The sequence below is a fragment of the Corvus kubaryi genome, unplaced genomic scaffold (assembly GCF_017639235.1).
Source record: "Corvus kubaryi isolate FWS band 111438036 unplaced genomic scaffold, C.kubaryi_AGA036_p1.0 37301, whole genome shotgun sequence".
Classification (NCBI taxonomy): Eukaryota; Metazoa; Chordata; class Aves; order Passeriformes; family Corvidae; genus Corvus; species Corvus kubaryi.
Window position 1 is genome coordinate 645,026 of NW_024581094.1, and position 18,108 is coordinate 663,133.

Genomic DNA, 18,108 nt, shown 5'->3' on the forward strand with positions numbered 1-18,108 from the left:
ATGTTCGGGGAACTGGGGGATGCCCAGGGGGACCGGGGGATGCCCGCGGAACCGGGAGATGTTCAGGGAACCGGAGGATGCCCGGGGAACCGGGGGATGAGCCGGGGGGACCGGAGGATGCCCGAGGAACTGGGAGATGATCCGGGGGACCGGGAGATGTTCGGGGAACCAGGGGATGCCCGGGGAACCGGGATATAATCCGGGGGGACCGGGGGATGCCCGGGGAACCGGGGAATGATCCGGCGGGACCGGGGGATGCTCCGGTGAGTACAGGGGGCTGCAGCGCTCGCACCGGCCGCTCCCCGCGTGTCCCTTCCCCGCGGGATCCTGCCGCACGTGTTGGTGCTGGCCCGGGGACGCCCCCCCGCCGGTAAGCAGCGCGGATGCTCGGCAGGTCACAGGTGGCTCCGCGGGTGGCGGGGAGCTGCAGAAGGACGAGGACACGTGCAGGGGACCAGAGTCCTGCTCCTCCTGCCTGACTTTGGTACCAGAGGCTCCCGCAGTGTCAGGCACACACAGCCCGCTTTCAGGTGGAGATGGCCCCGGGGAAACCAAACTCCTGTTCATCAGAAACTGGGTAATGAGGCCATTTGAGTTATTTGTAGCTCCTTGTGGGCTGGGATGGCCTCTCCTCCTGCTCCCTAGGCAGGATCTCTCCCGCAGGGACCCCAGATCGTTTTGCTCAGCTCAAATTGCCCTGATTTGTGCTTGGAGAATTCAGGTTGTGAGTTAGCCCAGTGGGTGTCCACAGCACTGGGTGGTGCAACCTCTCACCAGCCCTGGTAGATCTGGCTGTCCGCTTGGGTGCTCCAAACCAGAATTTCTGTGACAAACTTGCCCCTTTTTGAAGGGGTGCAGCTGACTTCAGGGATACAAGGCCAGGACAGCATTGTGAATCTCTGTGGTTTTGCAAGTGGGTCTGTATCCAGCCTCTGCTTGTTCTTCCCTCTGCGTCCCTGCTGCAACGTCAGCTGCATCTGACTTCTCCTTCCCAGGGGCTCGGGCACCTTGGGCCTGGCAGCAGGGAGCAGCTGAGCTGCAGTGATCGGTGCTGCGACCTTGGTCGGTGTCCTTCAGGGCTGGCATCCTTCTGAGCCTGCATCCTTCTGAGCCAGCATCCTTCAGGACTGGCATCCTTCAGAGCTGGCCTCCTGTGGCCAAATCCCCAGGCTGGAAGAAGTCTGTGGCTCAAAGCACCTTTGCTTATCTCAGCTCCCCAAAGCACTTATGTTCCAGCCATCACGACTGGCTGCCTGTAAGCAGAGATGGGCACCATTAGCCCCGCAGCAAACAGCTGCTGCAGCAAGTTCTGCTGGCAGAAGCACCGTGAAGGAGTTTGCCCCTGGCCCACAGGCTGCCAGGATGGGGACAGCCCCAGGAACGCCTCTGTCCTCCTACCCCAGCAACCCCCATGCCCCTGGCAGCCGGGTGTGCTCACAGAGTCAGGGCAATGCAGCAATTTGTTTCTCACAGCTCATTTCATTTGTCATCAGTGCGTCAGAAAGCACCGATTCCCCTCGCAAGGCACCAGCTGGAAAACCTCCGGCTCCTCCACCTGGCAGCACCTCAGGTCAGCCCTTTCCCCAGGCTGGTGTTTAGCGGGACTTAGTGCTCAGCCTGTTCGACTTATTGGGAAGGAGCCTGAGATGTGACTTGATTACAGCATGCAAGTGTCTTCCTGGGGAGAAAACTGCTGGGTATTAAAGGACTCTTTTACTTGGCAGAGAGAGGAATAATGAGAACTGGGGCCGAAAGATAAAGTCAGGCAAATTGAAATTTGAAATCCAGGGCAGGTCTGCAGCAAGAAGGGCACAGAGCAGCCAAAGCAGGACCTCAAGCACCTTTATCAAAGAGGTGCCTGGGGCTGAGGGTCCTGCCCTGGGGGTGGCTCCATCCTGCTTCGTGACTCTGGCTCAGGCAGCAGCAGGATGAGCAGCAGGAGTCCGGTGGCATCCTGGGTGAGGGGGATGGGGACTGAATTTTGCTTCCCAGGCACATCTGAAAATCTGGCTATTGCACAGCATCTCTTCCAGAGCCCGGGAGCACGTCAGACCCCGAGGTGACCTTTCCCGGGACAGCTGGAACTTCCCTCTCTGTACCAGGAGAAATTCCAGTCTGGAGAGAAGTGCTTGTGGTGGAGGACTTCCATCCCGAAAACCAGAAGCCCTCTCCCCACTTTGTTCCTTCATCCCCTCTTCTCCGCTGCCGGGAGCGCACGGGAGCCCGCAGAGCGTTCGGGTGCGTCCCTGTCCTGCTGGGCTGCGCCGGCCCCGCCACCGCCGGCCGCTTGTCGGACGGTTCCCCCCGGGAGTTAATCCTGACTGTTCGCATGTCAGGATGCCGCTGGATTAAACAAGGGGATTAGCATCAAACAATTTCCCTCGCGCCCCGAGCGGGAGGCAGGAAATATAACCACTGCAGGTTTATTCTGCTTAGGTTGGAACAGCTCCCCGGCACGCAGCGGCACGGCGAGGCACGAGCCCAGGGCATTGCGGGAGCACTGGGATGAGGACGTCAGGACCAGGGGCTGCTCATCCCAGGGGAATCAGGGAGGTGTCCCTGCTGGGTGGCACTCGGGTGCCCGCTGAAGCCTGTGCCCGGTGTGGATCCCACCCGCCCAGCCGTGAGGTGCCAGTGCACAGGAGCCATCTGGGCTTGGGGAAAGGACTGCAGCTCTTCACTGGGTGTCCCCAGGAGGGCACAAAAGTCAGGACTGGGAAGACTCCAGCCTCCCACAGTCACTGAGCCCCCCGGCACCGTCTTCTGGCTGCTCCTGCCAGCCCGGGCTCAGCTGTGGATGGCAGAGGATGGAACAGCCTCGCGGATGGAAAGGCAAATCTGTTTTCCCAACAGCTCCTGGGTTCCCGAGCCAGGGGATGGTGATGCAGCTCTGATCTGATCCAATGGTGGCAGTGCTGCAGGCTGCCAGCTTTCATTCCAAGCTTTGTGCCCACCCGTGATCCCAGGGTCCCTTGTCAGCCACTTAGAAAAAGTAAAACAAACCCCCTAATCCCGGGGTTTTAATGGAAGAAGGTCATGCAGCACTGGCTGGGGCACAACAGCCCTACACTTGGCAAAGAGACTTGACTTCTCTTTGGACCAACGCACCGTGGGAGCAGCTGGACTCACATCCTTGCGTCCTCCATGGCCCTGGAGGTTTCGGTCCCTGGAGGTTTCTTGGCTGCTTTCCTCTGAGGAGCATTCCCAGGGCAGCCAAGTCCCTGGTCAGCCGAGAACAGGACCATCACACATGCCCACCTTGTTTTTCTAGGAAAGGGCTAAAAATAGCATCCTAGGGCAGTGTGGAAAGGCCCGGGCAGATCCTCAGCCACTGGGAGTCAAGTGATTTACAGCTCATAGTCTGTGTGTGATCCCAGAGACTGTGCAGGGGCAGTCCCTGGGCCAGGGCACGTCTCTGTGGGACAGAAGAGCAGGGGGCTGCAGGTCCCCCCTTCCTCAGTGCTGCTGGGGGTGGATTCTCTCCTTCTTGCCGTTTTTAGGTGACTCTATTTGGGCTGGGCATTGGCAGGATGTGGCAGGGAGGGGATGCAACATGGTGGGGTAAGACCCAGGGACAGCTGGCTGGTGCTGGCACAGTCTGGGGCCTGCGGGGACCCCTGGCACAAGCTGCAATATCCAAAAATTCCCAAACAAAATTTCATGCACTAAATCTTAGGGCTGCAATTCTGCTGAGACCTGGCTTTATAATTGGATCTGTCAGAATCCCGTCACACTTAATGTGCAGCTGCCAGCGTGCGTGTGACTCCTCAGCGACTGTGCTGGCTCTGCTGGGCACCGGGAAATCTGGTCCTGGGATTTTCCAGCTTGAGGAAAGGTCTAGTTTGTACCTAAACCCCTAACCCTGGGAGGAGGGCAGTGCAGGCCAGCCCTAGTTTTAACTCGAGGTGCCTCAATTTCCCTCTGGGAAGGCAGTGGGACGGGGATGATGCTGGCGAGGCATGGGAGCCCAGTGTGGGTGTGTGTTCTTCACCTGAGTAATCAAACCTGTTATGCAGTGTTTGATTAAAGGCCACTAAATATATTATCTTTGATTCTTCCACTTTATTTTGTGTTGCCTTCATTTGTCCCTTGGAGATGAGAGTTGCTCTGGTACTTATTAGTCACAAAGCCCCAACCTTGCGCTGCGTTCCTGCTATTTGAGAAATGAATTATTAATGGTGCATTAAACAGAGACTGGAAAGGGGCCCTGGGACACTGATAATCAGGAGCTAATTGAGGAAGAAATGAGATACTGCTCCCGTTGCAGAACGAGGACTGTGCAGCACTGTGATACCAAAGGTGACCCTGCTAAAATTCCTGGGCCAACTGCTCCCTGCTCTGCCTGCTCAGCCCTCGCTGGTGGGTCATGTGTGCACCTGGCCAGGATGTTCTCTCTGACTGGGATGTTCTTCCTGATAGGGATTCTCTGTCTCAGGCATCAGAAAGAAATCAGACAAATACACCCATGGCCCTGGAAAGCTGCTGCAACCCAGATTTTGATGGCATGAAGCAGATCCCGGGGGTGGCCAGGAGTGTGGGCACAGGCAGCTCACTGTGTCCTTAGGGATGACGTCCCACCTCATCAGTGGCTGCTCAGGATGCTGAATCCTGCCTGGACCTTGTCTGGACTCCTGCACAAGGGGCTGGGGCTGAACAATTTCAGTCAACTTTATTTATCCTCCCTTACTGTTTTCCCACACAGCTTTCAGCTGGGGCCTGTCAGGTTTCTCCTCTTCCACTCTGGCTGCTTTAAAGGCTCACCCCAGCCCTGGCAGCACCTGCCTCAGGGGTCCCGTGGGACACTCCCACAGGGTCTTGAGGGCTGGAGAAAGACGGGAGTGTTGGGGGATTGTCACTGTCACCAGCCTCCCTGGCCATGGGCAGTGCGTGCTGCTGCTCTGACAACGTCAGGCTGACATGCACCCAGAGTGTCCCATCACCTCCCCTCTCCAAACACCAGTGCTGGGTCGGGTTTAGGACCCAACTGTCCTGTTTCCCTCCTGGCTCCGGTGGGCTCAGCACCTCTTCCTCCAAGAGCCCAGCCAAGGCTCCCTGCTCCAGCTCTGCTCCGACGTCACGCTGAAGCAGCTGCAGTTCACCCAGACTCCTTGCATAAATATTTATGCACTGATGCAACGCTTTTCTAAATATAAAGCTTTATCTGAAATTTCATTTAAACATTAAGTGTAGATAATTTATTTATAATTAATGTAGGCATCAAGCCCCATCTCTGGAATGCCTGTGAGCTTTCATTTATAATTGGGAGGTAAGTCAGGAGCTAGAGGCTGGGCTCTTATCAGTTTCATTTTAATTTTCCTCCTACACCAAATGAAGCTGGTGCAATTCATCTCTCATTAGGAGGAAGCACAGAACTCCCCTAAAATAACAGTTTTATGGGGAACAGGTAATAAACCCATCTTTGTTCCTCTTCTCGCCTTTGATAATGTTACTGGGGCTCACAGATCCCTTCAAAGTGTTGCTCTTCCTTAAAAATAAGTCTATTAAAAATTAAAACCACTTTCCTATATAATAAAATTTACTCCCTGCAATTATGCAGAGGGAGCAGTTATCGGCCTTCCGTAGATTTTAATTAAAAGTTACACTAGGAAGGAAATAATGACGGCCGTAAAATAACAGCAGCCTCTCCCCTAACAATGAGTTAGTGGTGCCTCTGTCACTCAAGTGCCTCTTGAAGTGATGCCCAATGCTGGTGAGAGGTGCCAGAGCCAGCAGGTTCCAGGAGCAGTGCCAGGGGTCTGTCTGTCACCCCCACAGCAGTGGGGGGGGTGGGGTCCTGCACCCGTGGGTGCCCAAATGGGCGCTCAGCTCAGCTCTGACCCATTTGTGCTCTTGTTTCTGCATCCTGGTTAGAGAATGGGGCTGTCCTGCCTGCGGTGCCCATGGGCTGGGGTTAGGGTTGGGGTTACATTTGGCGTTGGGGTTATGGTTGGGTTTTGGGTTAGGGTTAGGGTTAGGGTTAGCTTTGGGTTTGGGGTTAGGGTTAGGGTTGGGGTTGGGGTTGGGGTTAGGGTTGGGGTTATGGTTGGGTTTTGGGTTAGGGTTAGGGTTAGCTTTGGGTTTGGGGTTAGGGTTAGGGTTGTGTTTAGGGTTAGGTTTAGGGTTGGGGTTGGGGTTAGGGTTGGGTTTGTGATTCAGGTTACGGTTAGGTTCTGGTTTAATGTTGGGGTTAGGGTTAGGTTTAGGTTTTACATCGCCGTGCTGGAATGGCTGTGCAGATCCTGGGGTGCAAATCACTTCCAGCTCTTTCAGTGTTCTGGGTCACGGCTGCCCCCCATTAAGTCCCCCTCGGCATGTGTGTCCCTGTCAGCCTGGAGGCCCTGCTCATTCAGCATCCTGGGTCATTCCTTGGGAAGCATGTTCTGGCAGAGTGGGGCTGTGGGAGCTGTGCGTGCCTGGCCCAGATATTTTGCAGAGCTCATAGAGGGACCATCAAAGGCGGCTCTGTGCTCACACTAAAAATAGCAGGTGCTCAGGGTGGCGCAGGGGCTGCCAGCGGGAACGCGGCACCACCGTCACCTGCAAACACCTGCTCCTGTGCAAAGGGCTGCAGCAAGGGAAAACCTGATTCCATGTTTACATCAGCTCTTCCAGAGTGCAAACCTTTGCTTTTGAGGACACCTTAGGCTGGTCTGAACTCAAACATGGGTGTTTGTGGGGCCAGTGCCCCTCACCCATACAGGCTGTGGGGCTGAACTTCCCAGCTGGCCAGAGCTGGGTCACTGCTGATTGAGCTGATGAGAAAGAGGTGAGAGCCAAGACGCTGCTATTGTTGGGGCTGGTGCAGCTGCACCCGCCCCATGTCAGGTTTTTGCTCTCCTGGAGCCTGGAGGTGCTGCCATGCCACATCCCTGTATCCCACAAGCCATGTCAGCAGTATGTCATGGGAATCAAGGTGAATTGAACCACCTGGAGCCCAGCTGGGCCCTCATGCCCAGGCTATGGACTGGGGATCAGTCCTGCCCTGTGCAGGCTGCAGGCAGGGGCAATGCAGCCTTGCTCAGCTCCCCATGGGCTGGTGCTGCCCAGCGCTGTTGTTCCTTTAACCAGTTACAGCTGCCGAGTGTTCCACTGCTGGTCTCCTCATCGCCTTCCCTGGATCATGGCTGTGAAGGCGCTAAACCCCCCCTGATCTGGCTCTGAAACGTTTATGAAATCTTTATGGGCTTTTGAAAAGATTTTAATTCCCTGACAGTGCTGCTTTCACCAGGAAAAAAAAATAAATTATGACTCAATGAGCAATTACAGCTCAACAGCTGCTGAACGGCCACAGCAGCTGCCGGAGCAGCTTGGCACGGCTCAGCCAGCCAGCCTTCCTGGAAAGTGGTGCTGGGCCTGAACCACCCCACACCCACCTTCCCTGGTTGTGGGACCCTGGCTCGGCCCCTGGGCACAGCCCCTCCTCTGCCCACCCGTCTTCCATGTCCCTCTGTACCCAGAAGCCTGAGTTCTGCCTGGTGCTGGTCCCTGCTGTGCAGTGCCAAGGAAGGAGATAGACAGCTCTCACTGCACCCAGAGAGCCGGGTGATGCAGCCAGCTGGTGTCGTAGGACCCCAGTGGGTGCTGCAGGAAGGATTCTCCTTCCCCTGGGGTCCTGTGGTTCCAATAGCAATGTCTCAATAGCATCATGTCTGGGGCAGCTCGTTACCCCTACCCATCACCTGTCCCGCTGGCGGGGTGCCACCACAGTGTCCCCGGGCAGCGCCAGCACCTCCCTGTGTGGGGAGAAGTCAGAGCTGCCAGAGGATGGAGAGCATTGGGGTAATTGTAAAACTCCCTGTTTACTGAAAGCAGAGCTGCCGAGCTTCAGAAACACCAAGAAAGGGGAAGTGTTGCCCATTCCTTCCTGGCAATGCCATTCCCTCATAGCTCCCTCCCTCCTGGCAGTGCCCGATCCTGTTTCCTTGTAGGCCAATTTCTGCTCCTTTAAGCGCACAAAGTCGCTGTACAGAACTGAGCAAGGGGTTGGGAGAAATTTTGTGAGCAACTACAGCGTGATAGAGGGGCTGGGTGTGCGGTGCCTCCTGCTGCTCTGTCCCATGGGATTCCAGGGAGCTGCAGCTGGAGACGACCTTCTCTTTGTTTAGAGTTTTGTCTTCAGCTTCAGAGATATCTGCAGCAAACCAAAATGTTCGAGGGTGACCATGGTCTTGGCACAAACAGTATCTCGGGGAGAAGCAATGTGAAGGACTGCCCTTGGGAGAGGGAAGCCAGAGTTCCCATGGAGGGGGAGAAATGCATCCATGTTCCCCAGTGCTGGAATGCTGGGAGCTGTGGGTCAGGTAAGAGGCCTCACCTCTGCACTTCCTGATCCCCGTGCCTGGAAGGGGAGTATGGTCCCTTCCCTGCACTGTGGTGGAGGCAGGATGAGGCTAAAAGGGTTAAGGTAAGTGAAAAAAGTGTGGAGGAGCCCAGCCCTGCCTCTGCTCCTTGGAGAGGAAGGCTACACCATCATCAGCAGGCTCCTGACAGCCAAGGTACTGTAAAATTTGAGATCCATTAGAGTGCCTGTAATTATTTATAGGGAGGAAAAAAAAACCCATCCTACATTGTGAAAATCAGATGGCACAGCCAACAGATGCACTGAGCTTTGGCAAAAGGGTTCTGAAAACCCAAAGTGATTTATGATGAGCCAGGCTGAGGCTCAGTGGTGCCGCACTGCTGCTCCTGGGGACCTGACTCTGACAGCAGCAGGGAAAGGGACTCCTGGTGTGGACAGGTGGGATCTGCTGCTGCTGGGCCACCTGCTTGTGTTCCAGGATCTCCAGACCCAGAAGGAGCTCAGACTGGGACTCCCTGCTCCTGGCTTCCCCCTCCCTGGCAGCTGGTGGCCCTGGAGCCTCCAGGCACCTGTGGGCTTGGAGGGGTTTGGAGCAGCACGTGCTCTGCCCCCACTTCTGCAGCCTCCAGCCTCTGCCAGCGGCAGCACGGGGCCGATCACACCTCTACCTCTTGGCATCAATTCCACGTTTTAGTGGAGGCAAAGTAGTGAGCAGGCAAGTGCTCTGGGAGACAGGAGCCCCTGAGTACCTGCTCCAGAGAAGGGGGCTCTTGGCCGGAGCAGTTCCCTCCCAGCTGGGCTCCAAAGCTCAATTAGCAGTTTTGGGAAGTGTTTTGAGATCCTCTGCGAAGTGTCCTGGCGGAGGGCAAAATGTGCTTATATAACGTGTCTAGACAGAGTATTCCTTGGGGCGGGCAGCAGGACGCTTTTATATCTCCTCTACTGTGTCAGCACTGTGTGGCCCCGCTGAAAGGTTCTGGGAGCTGCTAAAATATTAACAACGATGACAGTGACAGGCCAGTGCAGACTTTTGCACTTAAAATTGTTGATCTTAGCACAAGGCGGGAGCATGGCAGCAGAGGAGCCCTTGCCTGGAGGCACCTTGTGCTCCATCTGCGACGACTGAGGAGCAAGTAGCATCTCCCTGCAGGCCCCCTCCCTCCATCCCGCCCCTGGCTCCGGTTCACCCTCCTGGAGCAGCCGGGCTGCCCAGCCATGGCCAAGGTCCTGTCCCTCCCTGCTGCCTGCTGGGCCTGGGTGGGACCAGAGCTTTGCTATCGGCAAAGAACTGCAGCCCCCAGGCGGTGCCACCTCCCTGGAGAGCCGGGCTGTGTGCTACCGCTCAGGATGCGGGGCTGGACACCCTTGTCCTGGCGGCTCTGAGACCTGATGACCCGCCATTCTCCGGGGCGCTGGTTGCACAGGGCATCTCAGTACCCTGAAATTCAGGTGCCCTCCCCACAGCCCCGCTGTGTCACCCTCCTTTGCGAGCCTAGCCACACACCTTACCGACGCCCCCGAATCCCCGGGAAAGAGCCTGGGGAGCCCCTGTGCCCCCACCGTCCCAGCCCGGGGCAGTCGTGACCGAGGGATGCGCGACGGGAGGATGCCCCCGAGCCCCTGGCGCCGCTGCGGGATGCAGCTGCGGGATGCAGCTGCGGGATGCAGCACCGGGATGCGCCGCCGGGGTTCCCCCTCCCACTCCGTGCGGGCGCGCGGCGCCGAGGGGGGGTTGGACCGCGGCGGCGCGCGCGCTGCCTTCATCCCCTCCTTCCTCCTCCTCCTCCTCCTCCTCCTCCTCCTCCTCTTCCTCCTTCTCCTCCTTCTCCTCCTTCTCGTCCTCCTCCGAGAGCGCGCTCGCACGGCCGGGAGCGAGAAGCCGGCGGGAGGATGCTGCAGACGGCGGCGGAGCCGGGCGGCTGGGCAGGTAGGGCGGGCGGGGGCGGCCGGGTTCCCGGCACCGGCGGCCCCGGGGCTGGGCTGTGGGCACCGGGAGTTTCAGGCGTAGGAAAGTTGTGGGAGGGGGGGATGCGCTGGAGGGGCCCCGGGAACCGGCAGCGGGGCCGGGTGTTCGGCCGGGGCGCGCGGCGCTCCCCGCGCTCCATCCCGGCGGCGCCGGGCAGCGGGGCGGGGGCGGCGGGGGTGGCGGGACCCCGGCCCCACTGACCACCCGGAGGGGTCAGGGCAGGAGGGAAACTTCTTGAGCGGAACTTTACCGAGGCCCCGGCGCAGCCCCTTTCCGGCGCGGGGCTGAGGTTCCCACGCCGAGCGGGACCCGCTGGATGCCGGTAACCCCGGCTCGTCCCCGCCGGGGTGCCCGCGCTGTGGGGTGCACGGCGTGGGAGCCTCACGGGTGTGTGTGCTGGACTGGGGACTGCGGCAGCACCTGGGTGCGGGCGGCGTTGGCCCAGGTGTCGGGGTGTGCGGCCCGGCCGGGGCAGGGGTGGTGGAGTGGTCCCTGGGCCCCTCTGGGCCCGGCTGTGGTGCTCGGCGTGCACAGCACACCCTGCGTGTTCCCTGGCTTGTTCGCAGGGTGCCTGGAGCTGCGTGCGTCCATGCTGGGATCGGGACATGGAGAGCTGTGTTGGGAATGGAGCCGAGGCTCTGGCCGCCTCCACGGGGACACTTGGCTCTTACGGAAAAGGACCTTCACTGAGCTGTACAAAAGCGCTTTCTCTTGGCTGTGTCTCCGGGTGGGAGCAGAGGGGTCCCTGGGTCCAGGAATGTGGAGGCAGAAGCAGGATCCCCACTCAGCAGATTGACCGCTCTCCCCTGGCCATTACCGATAGACTTTGCTGTTAACTTGGAGCAGCAGTGAGTTACGGTGGAAGCTTTTAAGGAGTTTGCATCAGGGTGGGCAGGGCTGGGGCTTGCTCTGCCCCAGAGCGAACCCCACGGATCCCGGCACAGGGACGTGCCTGTGCCTGCCCTTGGCAGGGCCGTGGCAGGGCGGTGAGCGCCGATCCTGCTGGATGGGCGTGTGGGAAAACAACATCTTGGCACAAGTCGCTGCGATTTGTTTTCAGTGCAAAATTTGAAAGTGCTGCTTAAATAGAGGAGATGATTCTGTGTGAAGGTGAAGGGTCTAGAGCCTGGCATTGCATTCCTGGAGGCTCTAAGGGGCTTCCAGGTTGATTCACCAGTGTGGAGGAATCAGCACCATCTCACTGGAACCTTGCTGCTGGAGCTGCCCCTTCGAGGGCTGGATGTGTCTGTGGGTCCCATGAAGTATGGCAGCCCCTCTGCCCCACAGGGAGCAATTTTGGGTGAAAATGTGAGGCAGGAGCTGGCCCTGCCCTGCTCAGCACTGTGCACACATCGGCTTCACCCCCTTGTTACCTGGGGTGTCTGAGTGGGGAGCGGAGACGTTTGCGTGAGCTGCTGTGTCTGCATGTGGGGCACGGTGCCTGAAAATAGCATCAATGGGCAGTGCCGCTGTGTGTGACAGCCCGCGGATAAATGAGGCTCTGTCCCGTCTGCCAGCCTGGCTGGGAGTTTCTTGAGCCAACGCCATCCAAATCCACCACCACCGACTTTTTTCTTTTAAGTGACTGCAGGTGTTTTCCGATGGAGCATCCAGCCCAGCGGCTTTGCTGAATGATGTTTGTCACTTGGCTGGAATGGCTCTGTGGGGGTGGAGGAGTTGTGTCGGTCCCTCGGTAGCTGCCGGTGTGATTCCGCCGACCAGAAACTCTCTTGCCATATGCAGAGTTCAGGGAGGGGTGATGATACCGTGTGCTGTGGATTTCGTGCTTGTTCTATAATCTGCCATGTGCATTGGAAAAAAAAGGCTGGTGTGACCCTGGATGTGGCTCCGTCTGTGAATGCACAGAGCCAGGCTCTGCGTTAGCAGGGCTGTGACGTCGTGCCAGGCTGTGACTTCCCGCTGTGAGTCTTGTACACCAGCATCCCTGAGCTCACATCGCATCGTGCTTGGCCGGGGCTCCAGAGCGGCTGCTCTCGCTGCCCGAGCACTGTTCGACTCTGACAGAGCAGCAGCCTCTGTATAGAGAAATTTGGAGGTTGGTTTCATAGTCCCAAGAGTAAGAAATATTTTTTAGGGCTGGTGGCTCACTGCCCTCAGGGCTTGGACCCCAGTGCTGGACTGTGGAGGGCTGCATGTCCTGGCCTTGGTAAGTGAGGGTAGGGTGCCTGGCTGCTCATGTGAGGAGGTGCCATCATGCTGGAGCGTGCACTGCCGGTGGGCTTGGAGCAGCCATCCCATCCCATCCCATCCCATCCCATCCCATCCCATCCCATCCCTCCCCACCTGCCTGGCTGATGTTCTCTGCACTGTTTATGGGGGCTGGTGTTCTGCCTGGCATTCCCAGCTGTCCTGGGACAAGGCTTCTCTCAATGTGCCGATGGGGACATGGACAGGGCAGAGTTGCCCCAGGTCATTCTGCCTGCACCCTCCTGCTGTTCATCCCCAGGGACTGGCAGGAATGTGCACAGCCTGGAGCAATGCTGTGGCCATCCACAGCTGTTCCAACCCAAAAATCCTCCTCGAGCATTGCCCCAGCATCCTCAGACATAGGCTGGTGGCTGGTAAAGGAACCTTGGTCTTTGGGCTCTTATTTGTTGTATTTCTGGAGACCTTCCTCCTGTTTGGCTTTTATCTAATCTTTCTGGGGAGATCAATGCATTTCTACAAGTGCACAACACAAGTCTGCTATTGACTGAACAAGGACCTTTGCACAGATGTTCCCAATCCAGTACTGGAAATGTCAGTCCCATTGCTTTACACTGGTGAATTTCCAGGGCTAAAAGCAAACCTGTCATGGAAGCACAGGACAGTCCCCAAAACGTGCCAGACTCACACATCATAGGGGCAAAGATTCCCTTTCCGAGCCCTGCAGCCCTTCCAACTGCTTCTCCTGTTTCTCAGCTCAATCGGGACTGGAGTTTGAGTTTTCCAAAGCCAGAGCCCTCAGTTCTGCAGCCCTTTAATCATTTCTAGGGATGATAAAAATGCAAAAATGTACATCCAGAGCAGAATAATGAGGCCCACGAGGGTCTATTTGTCAATTTAACAACGATATTGTGATGTACAAAGGGTGTTTCTTAGTATGATGTGCTGAGATTGCCTCCAAAATAGCGCCATAATTTCTGTGTCAGAAAGCCCCTGTCAGGAATTATGTCTGTGCTCTCAAGGAAATCCAGGCTGCAGCTGCACTGTAACAACTGCTCCATTTCTGTTAGAAATACAACAATTTACTTGCCAGTCATCAAAGGGAACCTGCAGATTTAAGGAGCCATGAACCACTCTGCGGGCACAGGATGCCCCAGGTCCCGTGGGAGCTTCCCTGGTGCTCCCCCAGATGCAGGTGTTGGTGTTTCAGAGGCATCAGGATGCTGGTGTGCCCAGCCTGGCTGTGGTGGCAGGGCTGACACAGGCACCCGGCTGTGGGCAGGGGGGGGACTTTGCTCTGCATGGCTGTGGGGCAGGGTGGGTGCTTCCCCGAGCACTCCTGACTTCACAGGGGCTGAAGGCACGGAGAATCCCTCACTGTCAGAGGGCTCTTTATGGTTGTTTTTTTATAAAACCTACCTTTTCCCCCTGCAATGTAAACAGCCTTTTCCCCAAGATGAATTCCCGGCAGGGTGCCAAGGAGAGGGGCTGGTGGTGGGCTTGGGGCTGTGGGGCCCTGCAGGGGTGGGCCCAGGCTGAGTCCCAGTCATGGGAGAACCTGGGGGATCCTGGCTCTGGCGAGGGCTCTGAGCCCTTGATACGAAACAGATCTGCGCTGCTTTGAAATGGGAACGTTCCTGAGTCGTGATTTTCTCTGGCCTAATTATGGAAATGTTTTAATTAGTTGATAAGAAAGATCACTGGGAAATTGCAAAGGAAACATTTTGAGGTGAAGCCCTGATCTGTGCCTGTGTCTGCCTGGAGTCAGGAGCTGCCCCAGCTGCTGGACCTTGGTCAGGCAGCAGCAGCCGGGCTCAGGGTGCTGAGGGGACTGGGCACCCCTGATGCTTCCTGTGGTGAGGTGCTGGGTTCCTCTGGCCAACAGGTTTGATCCTGGCAGCTCTGTGCCAGCTTTGCCCACTCCTCTGCCTTGTGCCCACCAGTCAGGGGATGAGCTGGGGCCTCTCTGGCAGGAATCAGGCTGATGCTACTCTGTCTCCTGTTTGAGTATTTCTGCTTCTGATATCTGGCCACTGGCCCTTGCTCTGCATCAGCGGGATGAAGGAACTGTTGAATGTGGGGTGGGCCTCGGCCACGTGCCCAGGGGATGCGGTGTCACTGCTGTTTGTCTTGGTCGGAAGCGCTGCTGCTCTGCACTCGTTTGAAGGGCTGAAGGCACAGAGCCGGTCTGTGCGCTGGGCTGGAGGCTCTTCTGAGGAGCCTGAAATGCTTGTAGGAAAAAAACCCATAAAAATCCCAAACAAGGGAAGCTTGTTACGGTGCCAGCAGGAGACTGGGAGTGGCACAGAGCGGCTGCTGGCCAGGCTGGGGGGCGAGAGCTGATGTCAGGCAGTGAGTCCACTCCAGAGCAGGTTCCTCCACCTCAGAGCCCTCCCGCCCAGTGCTGGGTGTGCTTTGTCTCATGCAAGGCCAGAGCCTATAAATATCCCAACTCCAAAATTTCAAGAAGTATTAGGAACTCTCCAGGCTTATTTTTGAGGGCTGTTACGAAAGCGCTTTAGCGGATTAAAGCTCTCCCAGATTAATCTGTGCTCAGGAAGGCAGAGAGTGCAGGAAGGGCACTGCTGGCACCCCAGGCATGTGGTGCAGGGGGTTCACCATGACTCCTGGGCTCCCCACTCCCCATCTTGTTGGGGCATGGGACAGCAGCAGTGGGCTGGTGGGGCAGGGAGGGACACTTTCACAGAGACACATTCCCAGTCCCCCACTTCTCCCAAGCCCCACTGAGCCCCCCAGACCCAGCTGACATCTGTAGGGCTGCAGGTTTGCACAGGTCAATGTCAAATTTATGTCCCCTCTGGTTTCCAGAGGAGGTAATTAGCCAACAGGTGTAATAACAATTTGATAAGTGTGTCAAATAAGTGAGCCAGTTGTGGTGTAGAGCATGCTGTGCCTTTGGACGAGCCTTCCAAGGGCTGGGGATATGCCAAATGGGAACACAGCAATTCCCTTGTCCAGGCTGGGGTCTGTCTGCCCATCCTGGGTCTGTGCAGGAGCTCACTCCTGGCCAGGAGCTGCTGCAGAGCTCGGGGAGGGACCTGGAACCAGCACCCTAGCATTCACATCTGTGCCAGAATCTCACCTTCCTGGCCAGATGTGGAGGGAGATGATGACTTGTGTGCTCCATCACCACTGGAAGGCACAAAGCAGCGTCGGAATCTCGGGGCAGGATGAGTGCTGACTGATGCTGACTTAGGCAGCAGATGAGTGGACCAATGACCAATGCAGGTGCCACAGTGATGCAGCTTGGATGTCCCCAAAGGGATTTACAGACACCTGGCAGCCACCTGCCCCTCCAGTGCTGGCCTGCTGCCGGCACTGCTGCGGTGCCAGTGCTGCTCCCACGGCCATGGGGCTCTGGCCCAGGGAAGTGCCAAGGTGGGTTCCGGCGGCAGAAAATCAGCTCCAGCACCTGCTGGCTTTTGGCATCTTCTTGGTGCTGGGAAAGCTTTTCAGTTTGTCCTTGGGAACATTTCTCCTCCTAAGGACTTGGGCAAACCCTCTGGCAAGACCACGGTGGTGTGTGACAGTGAGATGCTGGCAGGTGACAGGATCCCCCTGAGCACCCTGGGAGCAGCTCCCCACTGCCCACCCACCCCTGGCTGGCCAAGGAGCTTTTCCTTCTCCTGCCAGTGGCAGGAACCCCAACCCCTCTGCAGCCCCAGCTGAGGGACCACTGGCTGTGGAGTGACAGATAATGCAGGCAGGGCAGGATGCAGGACCAGTGGAGGGTCAGGCTGGTGTGATGCTGCAGTCCCAGGCAGGGTCCCTACTAGGTGTGTCACCCCATGGGGAGGGTGATGGGGAGAGGCACTGCTTGGTGGTGAAGTGCCTGCTGTATCACAGATAAACAGCTGCCCCTTCAAATCCTAATTAGCACATGGCACATGAAGCCTGTTTTGGCTGTGGATGGAGCGAAGCGTGGCTGGTCCCAGGGGGCTCATGCAGATGTGGTGATGGGTCTGCAGGAAGGTGGTCACAAGTCTTGAGGGGCCGTAGAGGGTCGTGCATGAGATGGGGATGCTGCTGAGATGGAGACTCTGCCCCCAGCACAGGGATCCTCATGTGGGCAGGGCAGGCAGGGTCACAAAGACGCCTCTGTGGAGGATTTGGCCTCTCCCTGCCTGCCCTGGCTCCAGCAGAGCTTTGATGGGTGTAAATCAGTAACAGAGGGCAGGAAACCCTGTAGAACCCAGACCCAGCAGTGCAGGGGTCTCACCCTCTCACCACCGAGCCCCATCCTGCAGTGGCACCAGGCAGTGGCTCCCCAGCACCGCTGGCTATGCCCACTGCCAAGCTGAGTGCCAAAAATCCTGCCTTTCTTCACCTGCTGACAAGGCGTTGGAAAAGGGAGGATTCTTTAAAACATAAAACAAATAAAATTAGGTCTTCTGGTAAGGGATTAAATGGGGGCCCTCAGCTGTATTTATAGAAGGTTCAAAAGTAAATCTGTTCCCAGACTGAATAAATATTTTGCTCAGGCAGGCACGATCTTCAGTTCATCTGTCTTGCAAAGACTTGAGTGAGAGGGGAATTGATTTTCTCCAGCCTGAACAAGACAAGCGCCTCTCAGACCCAGATAGAGAGTGAAGTCCCATTATCGGCTGAAATGGGGAAGCAGCTGGGAAATCATTAAAGCAAAGACAAAGCTGCTTTAGGGAGGTGACAATTCGCTGTCCCCCCCCACCCCCGGGTGGCTGGGGCTGCCATCCCTGAAACTGCTTTGGGGCTCTGTCACTCTGACCCCATGAGAGAGTTTGGTGACACTGGGTGACCATTTGCCAGCAGCAGCAGCAGCTGCCCATGGGAGAGGGGAGTGGCTGGCGGCTGGCACTGGTTGCGTTGGTCACACTGGCCGTGTGATTCCACAGATCTATGCACAAGAGAGGCGGCACGGGGGAACCTGAGTGGCTCAGCTCATCCCCCTGGATGGAGGGGGATCCGTGCAGGTGCAGTGGCGGTGCCGAGGACATTGACCTCATTCCCTGCTCCTACACGGATCACCTGGAGGTGCGGACACGCCGACAGCCAGGTCAGCCCTGCCGGACGTGGAGTCACCCAGAGCTGGTCCTACTCTCACATGTCGGGTTTCTGCACTTGTACGGCTGCCGTGCTGTGGCTGCCCTGTCTGTAAGGATGAGAGGAAATTACTGACACGTCCCTGTCACTGTCTCCAGCCTGCGGGATGCAGCCATTGGGTCCTTGGGTTGATGCAGGTGGTCCGGACAGAGGTTCCTCTGGCAGCGTTCACCCCAGCGCTGGGTGTTCAGCACTATTCCAGCTCAAAGAGCTTCTTAATTCAAGCCGGCACCTGGTGTTTGCAGACATCAGTTACCGCCAAGACAAGAGCTCAGTGCTTTGCTCTCGATAAAGGCAGCTGCCGGGTCAGCGCCAGCGCGGTGCGAGCTGCGCAGCCGGGGCTGCCGGGGCTGTCCAGCTCCCCGCGGCTGCAGCGCTCCCCTTGCCTTTTCCCAGGTCAGAAAGAAAACAATGAAAGGGAGAATGAAGAACAAGGCAAAACCCTTGGCAGTGTTTTCCAGCTTCTTCTCCCTGTTTTCCAGGGCAGAACCACATCAAACAGATGGTTGCCTGCAGAAGGTCCCCAACCCCAGGTGGGTGCCCGGAGCTGGGATGCTGTGAGGGAGCGGTGGCGGTG

At 57.3% G+C, this 18,108-nt stretch overlaps 1 protein-coding gene across 3 annotated transcripts in view; it reads left to right on the forward strand.

Moving 5' to 3' along the window:
* The first annotated feature begins 10,062 nt into the window (after positions 1-10,062).
* Positions 10,063-18,108, forward strand: part of ZNF385C (zinc finger protein 385C) — a 58,503-nt gene continuing 50,457 nt past the window's right edge. Inside the window, exon 1 of one of the 3 annotated variants that reach the window (XM_042027879.1) lies at positions 10,063-10,226. In XM_042027879.1, coding sequence (XP_041883813.1) covers positions 10,190-10,226 — 37 coding nt within the window. In that variant the 5' untranslated portion in view covers positions 10,063-10,189. The remainder of the gene's footprint in view (positions 10,227-18,108) is intronic. The other 2 variants (XM_042027880.1, XM_042027882.1) reach the window with 2 other exon arrangements.